Here is a 22,863-nt window from a genome sequence, read left to right on the forward strand (position 1 = left end):
ACACTTTTCAATCCCTGACAATGTGAGAGCAGTCAGAGCGGGTGGAGGAGTGACATGATTCAGCTGGAGGAAGGTAATGTGAGGCACTTCTTGACAAGATGAGTTTTCAGTGCATGATGGAAGATGGAAAGTGACTGGGCTCTTCTTGTGTGTGAGACATGCTTGTGGTTTTTTTTTTGGGGGGGGGGGGTTATGGCGGCGGGGGCTCCTCTCAGGGTCCAGATTGAAGATCAGTGCTGTGATAGCAGTGAGCAATTTCTCTGAATTGCTCTCAAACCACCAGGGTTTAACATCTGCCAGCATCAATGTCAATCTCAATGCTGCTGCACATACACAAGTGTATATGCAGAATATCTACACAGCATCACACACACAGAGATACATGCACACAGAAGGAGGAAGCGGCTCTTCATGGACATGTTCAGTCACATGCCAGCGTTTTTATCCTCAAAAGCCAGAGAGCAGTGACTGTGTAATCCACCATGTGTTTGTTTGCTGAGTTACAAAGTGAAAGTGGATGTAAATGCTACGCTGGCTGGAAAACATTCATGTAGTGAAATAACCAGGGACGACTTTTAAACAACCTCTAAATACCTCACATGATAACATACATCCACCTCTGTCAATGCATTCAGTCAGTTTTGTCCATACATCCAGGTGAGAAAACCAGACTGTTAGCTACAGTTGCTAACTCACTGATAGTCGAATAGGTTCAGTTTCTCAATAACAAAATGATAAACTACAGATAAACTGACATTGTGCCAAATATTTCTAAATAGGTTCACATTAAATAAAATGTGAATACTTACTACTTTCAAAGATGCCGTTCTAAGTTCAAGGTTTATGATAATGATGATGATGTATAAACTAACACAAGTTAGTCAAAGCCACTCTGTCATGAAGGACAGTTAATACAGTGCAGTATATAGTTTATTTTTTCTTACAAACCCAACATTTTATAAATGTCAAAATGAATGCAATACTGTTCCTGTAAGTAATGACATGATTCATACGAGCCTGAAATATCAACGTACTGCTTCCTGTAGAGCAAACTATTGAGTGTAGGGCTGAAGAATTAAATGAAATATTATCAAAATCACAGGACCTGCAATTTTTAGATGACAGTAAAATGTGTAGAGAGAATGTCGCACACAACAGACTTTAAATGAAGCATTGTGGTGATGTGCTTGATTATGATGATTGCGTAGTGTGGAGATGCCCCCGCCTACAAATCATATTCTCCAGACGTAAGGGAACATGCCTATTTGGTACAAGCCCCAACAAAAATCATATCATCAACATTTTTTCAGAGAAAACAAAATACAAAGATCATTCCAACTGAAATTGTAACTCATATGGCAACTACAACATCAACCAATATAATCACAATTTTTTTTTTTGGCATATTGTTCAGCCGTAATTGAGTATGTGTTATTTATTATAGGCAGCAGTGCAAAAGTGAACAAAGGAGTGATTTGGTACAGAGCTGATGTCTCGTGACTTCTGCGCTTGAGTTCAGCTGATGGTGACTTGAGCAGCAGTAGTTTAGTCTGAAGAAGAGTCGGTAAGTGTGTACAGCAAATATCTGCTCAAGACATGAGAGTGAGAACAGACTTGAATCTTTTATGTCCTGTTGTAGCAAAATAATTATAGTTCAGCAGTAGACTGGAGGTTTACAGTGTTTTCATCTGACATGCAACCAAAGCTCCTGTTATCACCTCTGACTGACTCAGGATCGCCTCCGACTTTTTGACTTCACGGGGCTGCATTAGAGACTCAGATCTATGGTCACTGACAGTATCAATATCAAAATATGGCTCCGAAGACATAAAAGAGCTTTTATTGTGAAAACTGTGGCCAATACTGTACCTGACAGCTGTGGAGAGTGTCTGAAGTGGAGCTTTCCACACCTCCACAAGACGAAGTGCACGTTTAACTGTTAATCTCTCAGCCCTCATTAGCAGCTGCAAGAGAAAGTTCCAGTGTATTTATATCGAGCACTGCTCAGCAATAAGCAATTCCCTGCTGTCAACAGGGATCCTGCTCCTGCTGAGCTCTTGGCTAAACACAGAACACAGTCTCCGCCTGTTAGGATTTATTCTGGTTTTAGTTCTGCTTTACACCAGATAGTCAAGTGAAGCAGGACTCCTCAAAACCCAGCAAGGTCTATGGGAAATGTGGTCTTCATTCTGAGAGTCAGAGACTGCCAATGATTTATGGTAATTATATTGGACGGTTAATTTGACAATATGTCGACAGTGTATGTATTTTTCTTTTTAACCGTTCCTATGTGGTAGGTGTATGAAATATCTCAGTACCTTTCCTCTACTTGCTGCTCAGCCATATTCTTGGTTTCCACGCTTATTTATCTGGACACCTACACACACACACAGTCTCCCTCAGTTTATCTGTCTCTCTCCTTTTTTTATTCTCTGCTGCCTGGAGATAAAGATAAGCTGATTTAGCAAGCTACATTGTGTCTGAATGGTTAAATGATTTTGATTTCTACACTGTAGCAAATTGATTTTTGCATTTCCATATTCGGCTGCGATCGCTCATCAGATAAGCAGTTGTGTTTTTTTTTTTTCGTTTGGCTCCTCTGCACTCTAACATGGCTTTGCCTGTGTCATTGGGCTTGTGTGTGTGTGTGTTGATCTCAAGAGGTGTTGATCGAGATGTGTTGTGAATATATCTGGCATTGCTACCCCATCTCATGTTGGCACTTACAGGGGTGCAGTGTTCTGCCCTTTCTCACACACACACACACACACGCACACACAAGCAAGCCTGTTCTCGCACCTCTCCCACTGCTATCTGTGAGACACTGCTTTAAGATGTCATTGCATTTGTCACCTAATGGAGGAAGGTGACTCATCCCAAATATCCAGCTCCTGAATTTCACCTGCATCGTCTGCTCCAGTCACTTTTTTCCCTTAAAGGTCCCATATTTTACACTTTTACACACTTACACTTTTACACTATATTTGTGGTTTTAAGAACCAAAAACCATCTCAGTGTAGTTTTACATCTCCTCTCTCAGGCTACTCTCAAATGCTCTAGCAACAACAGGTCGGTGAGCCAATCAGAAGAGAGGATCTGAATCTCACTTCTGATTGGCTGGCTGTTTTCTGAGTGATCTAACTAAACATAGCAGATTTCATGTAAATACTTAGAGAAACAAGGGGCACTTGGGCCATGTCTAAGAGCGGTGACTGCTTTGTTGTGACATCACAAAGCTACAGAAGTCCTGATGGCTGGTTTTAAGGCTCAGTTTCTGAATACAGGCTGTGTGCATTTCTCTGTGGACTGAGGCTCTGATACTTTCACAGTATTAATATAGAACCTAGACCTGCTTAGTAATCAAAAAGACACATGGACATTTACCTTTATACAAAATGGGACCTTTAAAAGTTTTGTTTTTATTAAATTTAACAGAATTCTTCAAAGGTAGAACAACACTACAGCAGTTGTGCAGCAAACATGTATTGGCTGCATCTGCACATCATTTAAAAGTGGGTACTGGCAGCTAATGAGTGTATTCAGATTCAAATTAATTCACAGCACACATCATATTCTTATATTGTGAAATCACAGGGAATTCATGTTAGTGTTAGCATCTCTACCATCAGGCACATCTGAAGCTGTAATCCTATTGACACTTTTGCTATACGTGTCCCGTTTCCATGGTTATACACAATATATATTATGCAACACACCATTATTTTGTTTACACAGAGATATTTGTGACTAGAAAACACATTAGAAGCTTATACTGATGGACAAAAGCCAGAGCAGCTGTCTGGTTGCATATCAGGCTGGGTCTGTCTCTCATCATGTGAATGCAGTGCCCTCTTCTTCCCAGCAGAGAGAGCTCAAGCTGGGTACCACTGCTGCTAGGCTGAGCTCTCTGTGTCCAGATACATCTGGTAGAAAGGCTGGATGTGTGAGTGGTCATGTGTTTTTTTTTTTTTCCACAGATGTTGTCACTGACTCACCTGCAGCACTTTGATGAGATTTGATCCCATAATTTGGGTTTTGCTTCCTGTTCTTGAGAGAAAAAAAATCTGTCAAGAGATTTCTTTAAAAGATGAAAGCTCTGTGTTGCAGTTGACATTTTCAGATTCTTCTCCAGCATTAGAGGGAAAAAAATGACTGCACTGGCTGTTGCAGGGCTAATGGAGGATTGTCAGGATAGCGATTCAGTCTCCAATGTCTCCCTCCATCAGCTTTCATTCCTCGTCTTTTCAAACATTTTACTCATTCTCACACTGCCTCTTTTTTCCTCCCTCTATCCCTCAAGACCTCTCTCTCTCTCTAGATGTATTTTCATCTATCAATTCACACAATTCAATAAAGATTTTTCATCCGGTATCTCTGTGAAGCGTCAAAGCTTTTTAACAAAGCTACATATGTTAGTAATGTCAGACAAGTCATGATGGAGGCTTTGTTAAACATTTCCTGAGAAATCACACACAGCATATACCTTCTCTGTTTTTCTTCCCATTGCAAATACATTTCCATTTTATCTCTATTTATTTTATTATTATTGTAATATATATATATTTTTTTTTCCTACTTCTATTGGCATCTGTTTATCTTAATTGTAAGCTGCTGGAACACTAGTTTCCCTTTGGGATTAATAAAGTATTATCTTATCTTATCCTATCTTATCTTATACTTTTACACTTTTTATTCTTATATACTGTAATAATGTAAAGAATAATACATGCCAAATAAACAGGAGGTTTATTTGTGTGCTTCAACCTTGCTGATGCAAATGCATCTCATTCAGATTTTATTATTTGATATTTAAAAGTTTGCGTGTAATTCACTTGATAGTTGTATGGAAACATAGCTGTCTCCTCTCCCCCTCTGTCTCTATGTGATGTACCGTGATGGTCTGACATAGCTCCTCATGGGAGCCTTCACTTTCTTCTCTTCTCCCCCTTCAAGTCAACACACTGGAAAAAACAGCACTTTAGGAAGGTCACACACACACGCGCACACACACACACACTGACTCACACACTGACTCACACACGCATAAAGTAAAGTTAGAGGAGCCATCATGTGATTTGAGTGGCACTCGACTGATGTAGGCAGCTCTCCTCTGAAGATGTGACTGATCTTTTCACCTAGATGATTTGATCTTCGCGCAGGAGTGCACCTGATCTGATGCTTCAGAGTCTCAGATTTGTGCATTTGGTCTATTTGAGGCTATTTACTAATGATCCTTTAATGGTCAGAATTAATTCCCTTATTCTGTTGTTCTTTGTCCATGACTCCACAGTACACTAGAAACAACCTTCGACACCACGGTAACCACTGAGGTCAATGGGCGGAGTCTCCCAGCCCTCGCCGCACGCTCCTCCCCCATGGCCTGGCGACTGGGCCCAACACAAACCCCACGTCTCCAGGCAGGCGACGCCCCCTCAATGCCCAGTGGCTATGCTGCGCCCAGGGCGAGCTCGACAAGCGCCAGCACAACCACAGGGCGCTACAGTGGGCACTCGGACCCCACCAGGTTTGTGTACAGTGCCCCCCTGAGGCGAGCAGCAGCGGCAGGGGCGAGGGGGGCGGAGCAGGGGGAGAAGGGAGGAGGAGGAGGAGGGCTGGAAGGAGGGAAGCAGATGGAGGTGGCAGGGTACATGAGTGATGGGGACATCCTAGGGAAGAACGGCCGGATGGATGAGATCACCAGCGGGTAGGATGAGCATGTTAGCTTCCTCTGACACACTGACTCATTCCAAGTAGCTGCTTTAATGACGCTGTCAGTAACACTCCGATTGGACAAGTTACAGGTGTATTCACATATAAAACTTCACTTTTAACAGCAAATCAAGCATTAAAACATTCTTCATTGGCGACTATAAACCTTGCAAAACAAAGAAAAATCTAATTTTTGCCTGATGAATGTCGAGTACCAAATTGTTTGTTTGTTTGCAAATGGAACGGTGTGTGTGATTTTTTGAATGCCACTTTGGATCCACTCTTCCTGCTCCTATGCACCTGCCTCATCAGACAGATATGTACAGTTTCTCCCCGGCTTTGAAACTAGACCATAGACCTTAAAACAATCGTTCAGCATTTTGGAAAATTGCTACTTTGCCTACAGTAAGATTTAAAGCTACCACTCTCATGTCAAAGCCATGCAGCTGGTTAGCTTAGCCTAGCTCATAAAGAATGGAAAATAGGAGGAAACAGCATTGCTCTGTCTAAAGGTACAGTCGAGCAGTCTGGAATCCTGAATATGGTTTTCCAGGCAACCTCATGTGGATGACTTTAGGAAGTCATGAAACACATAACCCTTATCAAACAACATTTTTGTGGGTTTTTTTTATACTTTTTATTTTTTAGTTATTATACAGATTGAACAAATGAGATCTAATTTGTTACTCGATGAGCTGGTAGGTGGATTTTTTTTACCTTTGGACAGAGCCAGGTGAACTGTTTCCCCTGTTTCCCACCTTTATGCTAAGCTAAGCTAAGTGACTACTGGTTACAGACATTAGAGTGGTTCTGATCTTCTCATCTAAGTGTATTCTGGTGACCTATTGCTTTAAATGAGAAGAATCGGCTTGAGTGATTGCAGGTTGATATGAATATTGGATGTTTGGGTGTTTTGTTGATACTTGAGTCACCAGCTGAAGGTCTATGTGTAAAGCTGTGAACTCTGTGAACTGGTGATGAACTCTGTTATGCATTAGACTGTATTCTGTCTTTGTTTTGCACGCTGTGTAAAACTTGATTAAGACTAGCATTAGCATTAGCTAATAATAGCGCTGAAACTTTAGCAAGGTTTGGCAATAAGTTGTGTCTCCTACATGTAAACCTTTCTTTGCCTTTTTATGCACTGAACACAATACTTACATGACATGCAAGTACATTTTACAACTCACAACATTTTTAAGGCGACTATGTTGGTGTTTATTTATCCCATAACTTTGCTTTGATGTCTAAAGCATCGGACATCAGCTTTCATATACAGGCTGGCCTTCTACATCATTTAAAGGCCATTTGTTGTTTTTTGTAGCATCAAGTGACACATTTCTGTTCATGGTTAGCTGAGGATTCATACAGTTGCCAAGGCCTTGTCAATTTTTCTCTGTGCAGCAACACAAATAGGCTGCTGACATCCACCAAGGCTATCATTGGTTTACCATGCTTTGAGAGGAAAGCTTCAAATAATGCATTTACATGAACCTTGAGGGCACTGACAGATTACCTGAATGAAGACAGATAAGTCAGTTTCCTTCACAAAGCATTGTGACGTGTGTGTGGGCTTCTGTCCTTCATTCACTCAGCTCTAATAAATACCTTGAGTGAGTGAAAGGGGTTTTGAAAAAGCAATCCATTCAATTTACACACACTCCCACTTGGCATCCATGAACTTTTTAGTTTTAGGGGGGCAGGGAGTATAGCGAGAGGCACTTAAGCAAGGAGTGATGGAGTAAAGCATCTGTAGGATTAAAGACGGGTCAGAACAAAAATTGTAACAACACATCGGGAAGGGAAGATGATTAGCTGAATTATTAGCTTAATTAGCTCAACACTAATGATTCCTGTGTCCTATCAGCCGTGTCTGATAGCTATCTGGCTGCAGCCTACAATCCCAGCAGTTAGTCACTGCCACATACACATCCACACATGCACAAACTCAAATACTGTATACACCTTTTTTTGTGAGTTTACAAAAATGCACATATATCTGTTCATTAATCATCAGTAAACAAGCTTCTGTCTTCTCTCTAGTTTAGTTGAATCTCTTTTGCTTTCATTATTTTAAAAAATTAAATGTTGAATAATTTCTTTGTGCCAATCTAAGGTCAGACGTCTGCCTCCTCTAATTAATTTTCCTCTCACAGATACCTTACAGACGGTGGCCTCCATCTGTATGCACGGAACTCAGGCCGAGCTGCAGACGTGGCGTCTTCACGAGAAATATCCCAGAGAGGGAGCAAAGAGATGCAGGGCGACATAGACAGGTAAGGAGGGAGCCTGTCAATCATGCAGTGCTGCTGCTTCTGCTGATGTGTGTTTGGCATGTTTGTGTGTGTTTTTGTGTGTGGACCGCACCCAGGTTAAGTTAAGGTTTTCTCAGTTTGTATATTTATCCAAGGACACACTGTAGGGATAAAAGCACATTGTTAGATATTTAAATTTACATACATTGTCTACAGTTAACGTCTCAGTTTTCACTTGAAGCTGATGCTCCTCCCTCGTTGGAGGAGCATCAGTGCTCGTTGGGACGGGTTCAGCGGCACAAGCTTCAGTAACTCTGCTGGTTGCCAATCACTTTCAGCTGCAGCCAAGTGGATGTTTGCAAGGGCAAATCCACCAGACTGTGCTTTGCGGCCAGTGATGCGTGTGCGTGAGAAAAGCGGTACGCCGCGGTGAGAATGGCAGGAAGGCTGAAAACCTATCAGCCTTCCCAAGCAGAAAGTGCAGGCACATCCTGTTAGAGCCAATTGAACTGAGTCGACATAATGCTCGCTAAAGCATTCACCTTTGTGACAGCTACCTGGGTAGCAACTTAGCATGCAAACAGGCAGAAGTAATCAGAGCAAACTGGTACATTAGTTACTCTCATAGAGCAAAATAGTTATTTGGATCTAAACATGTTGTTTTTTGGAATGAACTACATTAATGTTGTCTGGTTTTGTTTAGTTTACATCGTTAATATGCACTTTCAGATATATACCAGTGTGATAACTTTCTTCCTACACTACACATAGAGCATTTTACAGTATAAGGATCTATATCATACTCTGAATAAAAGAAGCTCCTGAAACCAACCATAAAGTCATCATTTCATTTATTTCACACAATAGAATACAAACAAAGGCAAACAAAACATGATAATAGCAGTGGATGAAAATGTGATACACCAATGGTAAATGGAAATAATAGCACTGTTCTGAAGTCCCCAGTAATTCAGGGTACTGAACATGTTTTAGACATATTTTAGCAGCAACTGCTGCTTTAAGTTCTTTTTAAGAAAAAAGAGTGTCATCGAGCTCACACCACACATGTGGACCTCTGCAAACCACACTACAACTCCTACATTTAAGTTAAAGTCAACCTCTATTCATGTAGTGTTAGGGGAAGAAATAGACCTGTATTATTGAAGATGCAGGGTTAGTAAAGGTATGAGAGATATGGGGGGGTAAAGCTTTCAGTCTGTGACAGGTGATGTGGAGCAAACATACAGTCTCTGCTCTGCACAGATCACAGATCATCAGAGATTTACGCAGTAAGAGAATATTGAAAACAAAAACAAGAAGCCTCATGTGGAAAGTCGTGAATAAGTTCATGTCCTTCAGAGGTGATAGTCAGGGCACCCCCCGCCACCCCCCTCCTCCTTCTGCAGGGACATCCGAGACTAAATGAGGTGAAAAGGAAAGACGTGCTATCGATTTGAAGCTGTCAAGCTAAGATTGTGACGACGGGCCTCAGAGAGGCTGCTGGGAATCGACTGATGCACTGACATTTCCCAGTGTCGCAACTTTAACTTCTGCCAAGATTTTAATGAGTGGCAGTGTTTAGAGGAGTGGGAGGCCTGGAGAAAAAGAGCAGTCAGATATGGCTCTTGAGAGTTAGTTGGCTTTTGTTACAGTGCTTTAAATTAAGTTGTGATAAAGACAAGCTGACAGCGTGCATCAAACTTCTAGTACCTCTAAAACATGATGAGAAAGCCACATTTTTTTGGGTGGATATTAAGATTAAGTGGTTGCCTGTGACTTGTGCATTTGGTTACATCAGGCAAATTAAGACACAGTGAAGTATGACTTGCCTCCTGCTGTGTCTGTGTCTTCGTTTTTGTTCCCCGTCCACATAATGCAGTTGCTTCACAGCTCAGACGATCCTGCTGCTTCTGGGTTGCGTGCTCGGTCTCACAGGCACGTGTGACACAACAGTGAAGCCGGTCAGCCAGGGGGCGAGTCCGATCATCTCTGTGATCGGTCGAGCGTCAAAACAGGCTAGACCTTACCGGAGGTTCAGAATAGGCGATTAACCTGCCCATCCCCCTCCACCCGTCACTCTCAAACTGATCTGCCTGTCAGCCTCTGACACTCAGACAGAGGGAAAGATCGGATAAGAATAAATATGAACCCTGTGAACTGTCACTCCCATTTGCCAAGTCTCAGCTTCACCCTGCATGTGTTTTATCTCAGTATTTTAATATTTTTGCCTAAAGTCTCTCTCACCTTGCCTTGACATAAATCCAAAAAACTGCAGCTTTCCTCAGCTAAAGTCTGTGTTAGCGCTCTGGGCCTCAGGGGCGATGAGGAAATATTGATGCATGCTTCCCTTTAAGATGCCTGCAGGCAACAGACTCCCAGTAGGATCAGAATTTCAACTCTGGAACCGTGTTTTCCTTCCTTCTTTCCGTCCTCTCTTTTCCCTTACAAAACTGTACACTGTACACACTGACTGTACACACGCACACACACACACACACACACACACGCTTCCCCCTGCCTCCCTCTGACACGTGTGATTGTCAGAAGCTGAGCTGTCACTTCCCGCTGACACACAACAAAGCTCAGGAGGGAAAATTCATTTCCGAAGCGATTGCTCGCTGGGCTTCACACCTCAGCCCCGGCTTTAGCTCCATCTGTAGAACGGGATCTGGCCTCCATGATCCATTCCCTCTTCATCCCAAAGCATTCGTCCTCCTTTCCACACAGCCCCCCTGACTTTGAGTGAAGCGAGCAGTGGATAAGACCCAAGTTCAAACTGACTTTGAACAACCTCAAGCAATGATAAATGCAAGCAAAGCATTTATTCTGAGCCTCTAAGTGAGTCAGATCGAAATTGTCTTGTTTCTCTTTCCCTGATACCCCCCCCCCCAAATTTCTCATATTTAGCTGTTCAACACGTTTTTCAACTGCCTCTGTAGCTGCCAGGTGCTGTACTCTTATTTTTTCATGCACGTCTGCTTTATTTTTGTTCCCTTATCCATGAGAGAATGTTTGGCTTCCTTTTCACCCACTGGAAGATACAGGCGCCGCTGCAGTAAGTAGCTGATTATTGCCTCATCGCCTATGTTTCATTTAAATGTAAATTTCCTAGAATATCTTCAACCAGACAGTGAATTTGTTGCACGTGGTTGTGGATTATCAGAGATTTTCTAATCAAGGAAAACGACACATCCTGACTGCCTTGTGACCACATTGTACTCTGGGGCGGTTTTCACAAAGATAAGCTTTGGCTGTGGCTTAGGTCAAACTAATAGGACGTCCTATCTGAAAAAATACGGCTGACCGAACAACCACGTCAAACCATTCAGCTTTCTTCTCTCCAGCAGAAGATGTTTGCCCCCTGGAAGAACTCAACAGCCACAATGTCATTTTACTGTAAAAAATCCAGCGAGTGTAACATTACAAAAAACCTCCAATAGCATAAAATCTCTGTGCAGGACAGACCGGCAACAGAGCTGAGAAGCTGTGGCTTCTCAATATTTCCAAAAACCCATTTCTCGCTCCACAACATTGTCAGCAACCCACAAATTATGAGCCATGTTTTGCTCTTATTTGTCAACACTGGCAAGCAGTTTTAGGCTAAAATAAGTGGGTTGTATTATACCAATATAAGAGCAAAAATAAGTCTGGCCTAACATTAAAGTCCTGTCCAGTCCAGTCACTTTTTTCCTTAAAGGTCCATATTTTACACTTTTCCAGTGTTTTATCTGAAGTGTTGATCTCCATCAGAAGATATATTTGTGGTTTTAAGAGCCAACAATCATCTCAGTGTAGTTTTACATCTCCTCTCTCAGGCTTCTCTCTGGAGCTCTAGTAACAACAGGTCCGTCAGCCAATCAGAGGAGAGGCTCTGATCCTTTCTTCTGATTGAAACAAAAGGTTATCCCTGTAGATGTGGAAGGTAAGGTTTTGTGTTACACTTACAGAAATGTATTCAATGCAGCAACTGTGAAAACATTTGTAATGGCTATTACTGTAAATGCACAGTATATAACAGCCTCTTCATAATTGTTGTGGTCACAGCTTTAAAAAAAAAAAATTATTTTATTCTTATTTGTGCGTTTTTCCTCTGGCCTTAGCTGCAGTATATTTTCAGAGAGAAAGTGTGAGAGAAGAGACAGTGATTTCAGCTGATGTTTTTGGGTGATAGCTGGATATGAAGTGTAGTTGGGACAAAGAAATACTGAGCATTAAAATGTTTCCCTCCTCTTCTCTTCCCTTCTTTTGTGTTTCTTCTCATTGAGAAATCCCAAAGAGTAATTGGGAATATACGGACACGCAGCCACACACACACACCTAAATCAAACACAAACGCACACTCGCACAAGCAGACTTTGCTCGCTCCCAGCTCTCCCGGCTCGCTGGCAGAAGCAGAGAGAGTTCCTGCGAGGCAGAAAGCAGGAGTCGGTCTGTGTACATAAACTGAGCTCCCACGAGGCTCGTTATGCTTCACGCTTTTTCTCCGTCCATAACGACTCCCCTGGCTGCCACCCACAGCAGCTTTATCCCCAGCCAACCCGGGCCCCCGAGGAAATTCATCTTAATGACTCATCAGATGGAGACTCATGTCCAGCAGGTGACTGAGACCATCTGGGGCGAGAACAGCGTGCTCTTACGCTGCAGTAAACCTGACATGAGATGCGACTATAGGTGGTGTTAGATGCTGCGTGCTCATCTCTGTGTCATGATCAGATCGGCTCTGCAGGTGTCCCTGTTCGCTCTGCTGTACAGGAAGTGATGCGTTATGTGTCTGGAGGTGGTTTGCTTGGAAAGGAAGAGGAACAAAACTGAGAAGTCAAGATTTAGATTTGAGCCCCTTCATCATCCCTGTTAAACCAGAGCCTCTGCTTTTACCACCAGTGTTCAGAAAACTGAGTGAGACAGAAAGAAGCTCAGTGTCAAATATACAGTTACTTTTGGAGGGTTTTTTTTTTTTCATTGTGCTCGGAACAGAATTTCCTGAAACTGACCATCTGCCCCAAAGCAGCTGAACAACAAAGGCTCGGATCCGTCTTCTAATCAGTCTGTCTCAAAACAATGGAGAATTCAGCCTTGGCTAAAAGCCCGGCTCTAAAAATACCCTCCTGTCATGCAACATAGATGAGTGCATGCTCGTGGCTTTACTGTCAAGAAAAGACGCCCAAGGAGAATGTTTTGACACAGGCTCCCCGTTCTCAGCAGAGACATGAATAAGTAACATGGCCTCGCTTTTAGCATCCTGGTGGTGTGTGTGTGTGTGTGTGTGTGTGTGTGTAGCACCATCTCTCTCTCTCACCCTCCTGTTTGAAGGCTGGACTGTGGCAGCTGGCTCTGCATTTTTTGGTTGTTTGAAGCGTTGGGGAATTGGAGACAAGTTTGCATTTGAGTGTGTGTTGTGTTGTGGTTGTGTTGTCCATGCTTGACAAACAGAGAGTTTGGTTGTGCACTTGTCCCGGACTGCATTTTAAGACTGTGTGTGTGTGTGTGCGTGCAAATTTGTGCATGAATGTATGTGTGTGTGTGTGTGTGTGTGTGTGTGTGTGTGTGTGTGTGTGTGTGTGTGTGTGTGTGTTCCTGAGCAGCGGGATCCCAGCTGTCACTCTGCAGAGCAGTGACAGTTGTGGTGAAGCCGCTCGACTCGTCATTGCTGCCCTAAGCAGCAAGGAGATTTGGAGGAGACGGTTTTTAACCATCAATGACAAAGCCAGTCGTTATATAAGTTTCTGTGTAGCTCGTCTCTGCCAGGGGCGCCACTCAGGAAGAAATCATCCTCTCTCGTGTTGCACCTGAAACTGCAGCGCTTCACCGTTTCTGCTTTCTAGCTTTCTGAAGTTTTCTGGCACTTGTCAGTCTCTTTCTGTTTCTCAGACATTCATCTCTTTTCTGTCTTTCCACCTTAACGAAGAGCACACAGACACACAGACTAAACTTAGTTGACTCTGATGGTAATTGGAAGAAGTTTTATTGCAGATTTGAGCACCCAGCTGTGTCTGCTTCTTGTGTTTGTGTTCATGCAAACGTGTGTCCCTCGTTGTGCAGGTGCTTGCGTGCACATACTTCCTCCCAAATTGCAGCCCACACAAACACACACTAATGAGCCATCTACTCATTCAGAGCAGCTCAAAGGAAAGTTTCCACTTTTTGGACGCTGAGTTTTCCTCTTCTTTTCTCATTGTCTGGCATTGACTCAGCTGTGTCTTCCACTCTGGATGCTGCTTTCTCTATTTATAATTCATCTGAATATCTCCCACACGTTCCTCCAGGGGAAGCTTGGTATCCTCATTAATTACTGTACTCACTGAATTAATAAGTGAAGTCAAGTAGTTGCAGAACGGGCAGTGATGAAATAAAAAGACATCCTGCCCTACTTCAATTTTTCTGAGTGTAAGGTTTGGATCCAACAAACCTTGTCACACCTCTGAGGACTGTCCTGTAAAAAACGAGCCCACAGGTCATCTGTGCAGCAGGTTATTATGACCCACGGTTAGGTTTTGTTGCTAGGCGACATCTAGTGGTCATCGTAACTATGACAGGAGCAAAGGGAAAAGTGCAGTGACATAGTTTATAGAGCGACAAAGTCCATGTCAGGAGGTTGGGGTGGATGGGTGGGTCAACAAAACACAGGACTATGATGCAGGAGACCGGTGTTCAATTCCCGTGTTGTTTCTATTATCCATGACTGTTCCACAAAGTTAGGATTCAAAGTTGTTATTATTGTAACCATGACAACAAATACTGTCTAATTTTGATGAAGTACTTGTTTTAACCCAAATCATGATCTTTTCCTAAACCGAACCAAGCCATGACCGATATTATAGTAACCATGGCAACAAAGGTAGGCATGTTTATAACTGTGACCTGCCGCCGTTGGGGCACTATTTCGAGACACACTCAGATGGGTCGATCAGAGAGTTGAGAACGAACGACCTGTATGGTTGCTCAGGTTGGAGGACTGGTCGGATTCTGGTTATATTTCGGCCTCCTGATCCTCTAATGTGTCATTTTTGTCCATATTTTCACACAACCTCAGGATCAGTCTGCTTTTTATGTGGACACAAAAAGTAATATAAACTTCAGAGTAAATTTTCAACCAAAACTTAAAATACTGTATATTACATACGTCAAGTGGTCTTCTCTTCTTTCTGTTTCACCTCGTGGATCCGGTCTGACTCGTCTCTGTTCCTGTCACTATACTCTGTTGTGGTTCCTGACTGAAGCCGCTCTCTCCATGATGAGCTTCAGGCCATATGCCCTTTGACTGTGAACCACAGCTCTGTCTGTCAGGGGCGGGTTATGACTGAGAGGTGAAGGACAGCCTGGTCATCACTGTCTTTCTATAAGATTATTGCTGCATTAACTTTTGAGATATTATCACAAAAACTGCAAATAATGAGATCATATTTTAGAATTATGTGGCCCATAGCTGCCTGTTCATTATATTTTATAGTCAATCCAACAGAAATGAACGTCTGTGAGTAATAAGTACCACAGAACGACTCCCCGATCCACTGCACTGAGGGGAATTTTCCAGTTTCACATTTTAAAAGCAATTTAACAGTTCATTTGTGAATTGTTGTGAACTTTCTGTCCTGTAGTGAGGTTTCATTTTTCCCTTGACATGTCCTGGTTTGAAAGTCACGTGCATAAACGCTCTATTTCTTTTGTATCACTGATATTTATTGACGTTAAACATCACACATCACCCCTCCAGAGTGGTCTGGCCACATGTCCTCCCTGAAATAACCTCCCTCCCTCCCTTCTAACCCCCACACATGAACCGATTTACATGCACACCTACAAACCAAAAGAAAGAAAAAAAGCGGGGGTATAGTGTCACTTGGTAAATACCAAATTTAAGAAATTAGTTTATCAGCTATTGATCCCAAAAATGTGACAAATGAATCACATGTTTTATAAAAAATATGTGATATGTGATAATACAAATTTTCAGTTCCTATGCAAGAAGAAAGTTCATTAATCCAAAGGTTCAAAAATGGACCACAAACACTTTTCTAATGTCTGGAAATAGGACGTTTTGCTTGTAACAGGCAGAAATTAACCTATTTACTTCCATGAGTTCTTAGGAACAAGGACTGAAGCCAAGAAAACACATTTCTGGGAGTACAGTGATTTCTTTGTGGATGATGTTGGAAGTTGTGTCGACTATTCCTTTCTAAAAGGTCCACTGAATATGAAGGTACAGTTACCATAATGAGTTCCTGAAGTAAAAATCTGCCAACAGCACCTGTAAAGCTCACTGTTATAGACATAAACAATGATATATCGTGTTCAGTTTTTCTAGCTGTTTCCAGCTGTTTCCAGGTTTTATGTTGAGCTGAGCTCACAGGCTGATGACTCTGGCACCATGTTTAACAGACAGTGAAGTGGTGTTGATCTTCTCATCAAACTCTCAGCAAGAAAAGTAAATTAGAGTGTTTCCCAAAACACTGACATTCTTCATTATAAATGTTAATGTGTATATGAGAATTTTGAAAAAAGACTGAAGAATCACTGTGTGAATTTGAATAAGGAATCAGTATCAGCCACTGTTGAATAATAACTGACAAGATAATGAAATATAGAAGAGTGTCTATTTGATTAAAGACGTTCAAGGTGCAGCAAGGTTCATCTTCTGGCTACGGGAACAGACATACACACACACATACACAGACAGATGGAGGCAGACACACACTAGTGAGGTCTCAGTCCAAGATGTGATCTCTTCACTTGGCCTCTTCAGGTTGGGTGGGGATAAAGCTGAGTGAGGTCAGACCTCTCTGTCTGTCTCTGTGATTGATGACAGGTCCCATATGGTCAAGTTCTACATCAGCCCACATGGGTCAGCTCCACCTCCATACCTGCCAGGGGCACTGTACTGAAAGGTTTAGGTGGCGGAGGGTGGCTGAGCCCCCTGCTTTCATTTTGAATGAATTTAGCTGGTACACTGTTTATAACTGAAAGAGACAAAGCATAAAAATGAAAAGGTCATGTTGCTACGTTTATTCTTATATCCTAATAAGATGATAAATATAAACTGGATCAGATGATACTGAGGCCTGATATGCCAGGAAGCAGATGGCTTCGACTCTGACCTTCTGTTCTAACTAAATCAATGACATCATGATAAATTGGACAAACAAAGGGAACCATCAAATATCGTGGAAAAAATTAAAGACCCTCTCCTGCTCTCCCCCCAAAAAACTCAGATGACCCCTCAGAGGAAAAGAATTTCTACATTCTTACAGAACAGAGGAAAAGTTAAATTATTAAGAAAGCTTTCAGGGGCTGGTTCCTCTATGATAGAAATAGAAATGTTACACACATTTTGGACATCAACAGCAACGTCCCATTCAGGAACCTCCTCATTCCCTCCTTTATCTCCATATTTCTTATCCCTGCCTATGTAAAGGGCATCTTTATATTTAAATTTTCCCATATTCACAGGTCTCAGGTCTGATTCTGATTTATGGGAAACGGTGATGTCACAATGGTGACTCACCTTAAAGTGACTCAGAGGTGACATAAGACATATATATGTATATCCCTCCCTAGAGCATAATGTATGCCTGAACAGGTCATACATGAAGAATGTATGTTACCCCACATTAATCCACGTGTATTGTCCAGGTCAGATTTAAGGGAGACAGAGATGGGATGTCGGTGACTCATGCTGAGGTGACACTTGCCATGAGACTTAAGGGCATTATGTGTCATGAGCATAAGGGCTGTAGTTGGGTGCCCCTGTAAAAGGCTTAAAGCTCCACATGTAATGAACAAAGTGTGACCATAAGTAAATATGAAACAAATAGTGCTAAATATTTGTGCGTAGTTCCAGCTGTTAACACAACACTGCATTAGAATGAATGTGATGAAACATTAGAAGAGAGCAGGAAGGTGATCCATCGATCTGAACAGTGCAGTGATGTAGTGCTGTGTTAGATAGAGAGCGATTCCCTCCATTATAAGCAATGATTCCAATATATCTTGAGTCTTAATGCCGTGGTGATTTAAAACTTTTAATCGAATAAGTTTGTCTAGTTAAATGGCCAAGTGTTTACGGGGGGGGGGGGGGGGGGGGGGGAGGGGGGGGGGGGGGCAATGAGTTGTGGTGAAATGAAACTCGGGAAGGTATTAAAAGTCTTGGGCACAGAGACTCTACAGTTTTGTGCTACAGTACACCAATGTGGCAGTAGATAATAGGATTCATGAAAGATTTGTCTGTGGCACTGCTGATGGATCGAGTCAGGGTTGGTTGTATACACTGCTAATGCAGGATAGATTTGAGGATAAAAAGACTAAAGGCCCTCTGCTAGAGCTGCATCAATTCATTTGGTTGAAAATTCCCGAGGATATGACTCCATTCATCATCTGACAGGCCTAATGAGTTTGTGAAGATAAGAATCGACAAAGCTCCTATTATTGCTAATTCACTTTACCACCATGGAGACTGACTCTGTTGTGGATTACAGAAATGTAATCTTGTTAAATGACGGGCGTTGTGATGTAATTACAACAGTCCAATGTTTATGAAGCTGTACGGGACCTATTATTGTTGGTGTTGCTCTTTTTTGATCAGTAAAAACCTCTAATGACCTGAACAAGATATCAGTGGGATTCATGTCTAGTGGATAATTTTTCTTGCAGATGTTGAACAACAAAATAAAAAAATATTATACTGGTTGAATCTTTAGTTTGACATTCAGTGAAGGGTAGACATTCAGTTAATTATGGCAACCCTGTCAAGTCACTGATCACTGTTCTGGACAGAGGCCATGATCATTGGTGGTGGGATTCTAACCTCAGCTGAAGGGCTTGGCAGAGCTGCCACTGCGCTGCCTCTGTCTATCAAGTTGTAATTCCATAATCCCAGAAAGATAAAGGACTTCCTGTGCCAGAACAGTAGACGATGGTAGGTTTGGTGGTGGAACAGTCTGCCAAGTCGTCTGCCACAGAAAGCAGAGGCAGACGGCCAGGTGATCCACTGATGCCCCGCTCGTCCCCTTCAACCCCCAATCTCACCAGAGTTGGTGACCATCTGGTTCCTGTTGCCCCTCCCAAACCAACCCTTTTTCCAAAGTGTCTTATTTTGAATTTGTCTCATTTTGAATTCAACCATTTTTTAAACCTTGTATTATTTGTTAATGCTTAAATTAATGCTTTTGACTCAAGATGCATCTAATGATTATTTTCTTGATACATCTTATATATATTTCCTGTTAATGCGGTTTGATATTTTGACTTTATCGTATTTGAGGAAAACAGTCTTGAAATCCTACCAACCCTGGTGAACTGTATCTGTTTGTCTTGAGCTAGAAAACATGGTTTAATGAGTTCATCTCCTACCAGGCCAGAGGAGGAGGAGGAGGAGGAGGTTGGCGGTTGAGTCGGCAGTGGCTTGCGAGCACTTATGTGGGCTGTTTGTTTGCACGTTTGTCAGCAGCGTGCCACAGACTTGAACAAACCCCTGCCAGGATGTATTAGCCTGCTGGAAACCCCTCTCCTCTGAACAGCTAAAGATTTTGTTGTCATCTTTGACTGCATTGCAGCAGGAAGCCTGGACGTCTTTACCGGCCCAGCCAGGCAGCGCTGACGTCCTGCTGCCTGTCATTGCTTGGCAACAGACACATTTCCCGCCCGTCCTCCCAAGGTCACTGTTCCTTCTTTTAATTGAGTTGTGCCGAGCTGAATTGGATTGAACACCCAGTGACATGTTTGATAGCTTTTTTTTTTTTTTTGTCATCACACAAAAGATTTTTCTATAATCCAAGAAATTATTATGTGAATAAAGTCACACTTTTCATCTATTTATCACTCTGCCTCACGGCTCAGGAGTGATTCAGCCTGTATCCAGTTCATTTTAGCTCTTCCCTGAGAAAAAAACAGACATTTCCAGCATTAGAGACAAAACTTTGGGTGGTTATCATGAGCAGAGAACAGACAATCCAAAGGCAGGAATAAAGCTCATACTATATGTGATCTTTTCTGAGGAGGATTGATAAGGATTTGTGGAGATCCAGGTGACACTTACTCTCCTCTGACACCAGACTTCAACAAAAGAAGATCAGCAGCTCCATGTGGCTGAGAATTAAATGTGAAGATGAATGAACCAGCTCCGGCAGCTCATCATGCTCCTCTTCTTGCAGCACTGCTTGCCTGCCATTAGGCCACTTCAGCGGTTGAGAGAGGAGAGTCATGAATAATGCTCCTGCATGACGCTGTATGGACAGACTTTTCTGAGCCACCTCACGTATTATGCATGAGATCACTTCCAGTCCGAGGCGTTCGGCAAAGACGAGGGACAGTCGGCTCTCATCCAGCAAAGCACTTCCTCCTTGATTTGGCTCAATTCTGCATTGTCATCCTCCTTTAATTAACCCCTTAGTAACCCGCGGCTGAAGACATGTCTGATTGCCTCTCCCAGGCCCTTCGTGGTGAGGAGGGGAGAGCAGATGAAGAGGAGGGAGGGGGAGCTTGCAGCAGCAGTAGGGGGTGAAAGTGGAAGAGTGAGGTAGTCCTTTATTCCTTTCTCTCTTGTTCCCATTTCCTCTCTGGACTCCTGCTCGTCTCACAGCTTCCAGCTTCTCTGCCAGGTGGGGTCTCTCCTCCTGTGGCAGTAGGCGCGGTTCAGACCAAAGCAAGACACTCCTGTGACAAGACAACAGGCAGCGTCCATCCCGTTAGAGGTGAGTTGACAGCAAAGCTGGAAACTACTCCACACGCACAACTTCTCTCTGGAACCTGTAGCAGATTGATGCGCATTTGTGTTGTGTTTGCGTTGAGTGACACTGTGGGATTTGCTCTGATAGCCGGCTTCTTTGTGCTCCATATCAGAGTCAAAGAGAAAAAGTGAGCCCATTACCAACTTTGGCAGCAGCAAAAAGGCAGGAGAAGAAGAGTCAAGTCATTTGCAAGGAGGTCTTGTTTTGTAATTGCTAGAGCTCAGAGGCATTAACAGGGATTATGGTACTCCATAGGCAAATGAGGATGAGTAGTTTCCATTTACATTGCATGGCTCTGTTCTTTATGTGTGTCTACATGTGTGGGAGAGAGGAAATACAGAAACACTAAGTGCATCTCAATGTTTTGTGTGACAGATAGTTGTCATGGTGGTTGGAAAAGGACGTCTTTGTTGTTGTCTCCTGAGCAGTGCTGTGTGGACTGTCAGTGATTTCTTACAGTGCTTGAAGCAAATGTAACAAGAATATGACAGCAGGTAAAGACATATTCTACTTTCCTGCTTACAAACAAACAGAAAAGAGGCAAAGAAAAGGTTTTTAGTCTCACAATAACTATTGAAGTTGTGGGCGAGTTTAATTGGACCTGGGTGCATCCTTTAGTTAAGAGGTAATATCTCTGTCATAAATAAAGCTTATTTGCTCATATAAACAGTGCACACAGTCAGAGCTCCCATTTACTGTCAATCAAGCAGCAGGAAAAGCCTTATTCTGCTGTAGCTCTGAGAAAGAGTTGTTTATTTTTACACAATGAAGTGTAGACGATCAAAGGATGAGGACAAAAGGAATTCACTCACTTTTCACTGCTGTCAGATGAGAACCTCTCCTGAATGTTTTCATGTCAATGTACAGGCTTTAATGACTTTTATGATACTTTTTATGTGGATTATCCCTTTAATTGAATATAAAACACGAAAGTTTCTACAATTAATGTTAAGATCATAAATAATGTCAATTAAATGTGAGACATGAATCCAAACTGGTTCCACTTCATGTCTTGAAACGACATCACATATAGTTTTTGCCCCTCTTGTGTTACGTAAGAGGGTCCACTGAGGAAGTGTTTGCACTGTCCCATCTATCCAACATCCACAGTTCACTCACTCCACTCACCATCAAGAACATTTCAGTCTCTTCATCTCATTCGTCAGTGTAATCACCGCTGTTATTTTTTTGTTCACGCTACTAATAGCATTTTCTCCTCTGGGCCGTTGAAAGAACAAGACCCAGTGTGTTGAATATTGAATGAGATAATGTTTGCACGGTTGAGTGGCGCCTCAGCGGTACGTTCGCAGCACGGGAGCAGCGCTGTGCTGCAACGCAGCAGGTGCAGTTTAAGGATTTGCAATAGAATCCGCAATAAAATAAAAACAGTTGCCGTGACATCCTCATTTGTGTCACTCTTTTCTGTGGTGAAGTCACATCTCTCAAACCTGTAGCTGCCTGTGGCTTGTGAGCAGCTCTACTCCTGCTGTAAGTGCCTTGCTAATGGCACCTCGGCAGCATCTGACAAGGAAGAAGAGTTTTTCTTATAGGCTTTGCATGCTGAGATTTCCCCAACAGGTGGAAACCTTTTTATAGCACTAGTGAGAATACAAGTCAGTATCACTCCGGCTATATACTGACTGATAATAGGTTGCACTATGGAGGGCATCACAGTCTGAAGCATCAGAGCTGTATTTTTCATAATGAACAGAACCATCACAGGAATATACAGTGTGTTTTTGATGGGGAGACTTTGCCTTGTTTCTCACCATCTGCCCATTTCACAGTTTCCCTTATGAAACATGGGAGAGGAGCCAATATCCCCCACAGCCGTCTCCTCTCAGGCATTCTGCTCTGTACATTGTTGCTCATTGTTAATTTAAGAAGTTATGACACAAAAGTCCGACTCACCCGCCCCCTCTGTAGGGTTATTGAGTTCGCCTGTGCCATTTTTGAAGATGTGCCCCGCCCCCAAACTTCAACCCCCCCCCCCCCCCCCCCCCCCCCCCCCCCCCCCGTAGGAGATGTGATGTGGTGACGTGCATGTGAAATGTGCAGGTCTGAGGGGCGGAGCTTGGGTAGCCACGGTTCTGTCAGAGCAATCAGAGCTGATCCGGGGAGTTGGCCTGATGAAACGTTCAGCCTATCACAGTCGAGCGAGCTCTGTGGAGGAGGAGTGC

At 42.7% G+C, this 22,863-nt stretch overlaps 1 protein-coding gene across 12 annotated transcripts in view; it reads left to right on the forward strand.

The window, feature by feature from the left end:
• nav3 (neuron navigator 3) overlaps positions 1-22,863 on the forward strand; it is a 456,492-nt gene that overhangs the window by 385,619 nt on the left and 48,010 nt on the right. For 10 of the 12 annotated variants that reach the window (XM_071502610.1, XM_071502611.1, XM_071502609.1 and 7 more), the window contains 2 exons: positions 5,291-5,704; positions 7,866-7,985. In XM_071502610.1, the coding sequence (XP_071358711.1) occupies positions 5,291-5,704; positions 7,866-7,985 (534 nt within the window). The remainder of the gene's footprint in view (positions 1-5,290; positions 5,705-7,865; positions 7,986-22,863) is intronic. The other 2 variants (XM_071502608.1, XM_071502613.1) reach the window with 2 other exon arrangements.

Source organism: Trachinotus anak, unplaced genomic scaffold (assembly GCF_046630095.1).
Source record: "Trachinotus anak isolate AG129_WGS33_773 ecotype Australia unplaced genomic scaffold, CSIRO_AGI_Tana_v1 ptg000018l, whole genome shotgun sequence".
In the NCBI taxonomy this organism is placed as follows: domain Eukaryota; kingdom Metazoa; phylum Chordata; class Actinopteri; order Carangiformes; family Carangidae; genus Trachinotus; species Trachinotus anak.